This window comes from Pteropus vampyrus, unplaced genomic scaffold (assembly GCF_000151845.1).
Source record: "Pteropus vampyrus isolate Shadow unplaced genomic scaffold, Pvam_2.0 Scaffold610, whole genome shotgun sequence".
In the NCBI taxonomy this organism is placed as follows: domain Eukaryota; kingdom Metazoa; phylum Chordata; class Mammalia; order Chiroptera; family Pteropodidae; genus Pteropus; species Pteropus vampyrus.
This window is the reverse complement of record NW_011889391.1, coordinates 45,882-47,283: the sequence shown is the minus strand read 5'-3', so window position 1 is coordinate 47,283 and position 1,402 is coordinate 45,882. Positions and strand designations below refer to the sequence as shown.

Sequence of the window (1,402 nt, the reverse complement as noted above, 5' to 3'; positions counted from 1 at the left end):
CTCTGACATATTACCATCTGTGCACTCTAGCTTATCGCTCATGAAGACCTCTCTATGCTCCTCTCCAGCAGCCCACACCCTCCCTGCTCCAGTGGGTACTCAATCACAGACTATTTCCAACCCTGTTAACTAAGACTGAAAAGGACGTGAGAAGTTAATAGGGAAGTGGGGGAAATGTTATATCCAGGAACCTGCCATATCTCTGCCCACTCCACAATTGTGGATGACAAGGGAAAAGCAAAGAAATGTATTTGTTACTTGCACTTCTCACTGAACTATGTTTCTTTATTACAGGATATAACTATGTTTCAACAATCTTGAAAAACAACAACAACTTTGTCAGAAGATGTGGGTTACGACACAAATTAAAGAATTATCGCCTCAATTCTGAAAACATCAATCACTTAATCTATAACAAAGAACTAACAAAAATATATAAATATTAAGCTGATGTGGAAATAGCATGATTAATCTGGATAAAAATGTGCCATAAACTCTATACAATGCTATGCAAATGTAAGCGATATTACTATCGTTATCATTTATCAATTTATATCACATAGAGTGTATTTCCAAGGAGTCAAGCTTCCTCATGTAGTCCTATTGTTTACTTCTAATTACTGAAAAGGAGAAAGCACCAGCGGTTTAACTATTGAGACAGTAAGACAGTGTTAAACTCCCACTTCCATTTCTCCTTTCACAAGCAGGGCTTCCAGACCTGAGTGATGGCTGTTGAGAACTGCACTGTGTTTACTGACTTTGTATTTGTAGGACTTTCTGGCAGACGGGACATGCAGCTGGGGCTCTTTGTGCTCTTTCTGCTGGTTTATGGCATCACTGTGATTGCCAACGTGGGGATGATCCTGCTGATCAGCACGGACCACAGACTCCACACACCCATGTACTATTTCCTGAGCAATCTGTCTTTCTGCGATGTCTGCTACTCCTCCACGGTCTCTCCCAAGATGCTAGTCGATTTCTTATCTGAGCAAAAGAAAATTCCATATAACTTATGTGCAATGCAGATGTATCCTTTTGCTGCCTTTGCAGATGTGGAATGTGTCATGTTGTCTGTCATGGCATATGACCGCTATGTAGCCATTTGCATTCCACTGCTTTATACAATTACCATGTCCAGGAGTGTCTGCACACAGCTGGTGGCCATTGTCTACATCCAAGGTTTGGTAGATTCAGCAATCCACACCTATTTCACATTCCGATTGTCATTTTGCAATTCTAATATCATCAATCACTTTTTCTGTGACTTCCCACCCTTACTAGCCCTCTCGTCTTCAGATACATCTTTCAATGAGATAATGATATTCACTTACAATAGCTGTGTTCTGGGGTTCAGTATTGTCGCTATGCTCCTCTCCTACAGCTACATCATAACTACCATCCT

General features: G+C 40.8%; 1 protein-coding gene across 1 annotated transcript in view; it reads left to right on the top strand.

Annotated features, from left to right (window-relative positions):
* Nucleotides 1-725: 725 nt before the first annotated feature.
* LOC105308666 (olfactory receptor 5W2-like) overlaps nt 726-1,402 on the top strand; it is a 22,652-nt gene continuing 21,975 nt past the window's right edge. The window contains exon 1 of the mRNA XM_023525709.1: nt 726-1,184. Coding sequence (XP_023381477.1) covers nt 726-1,184 — 459 coding nt within the window. The remainder of the gene's footprint in view (nt 1,185-1,402) is intronic.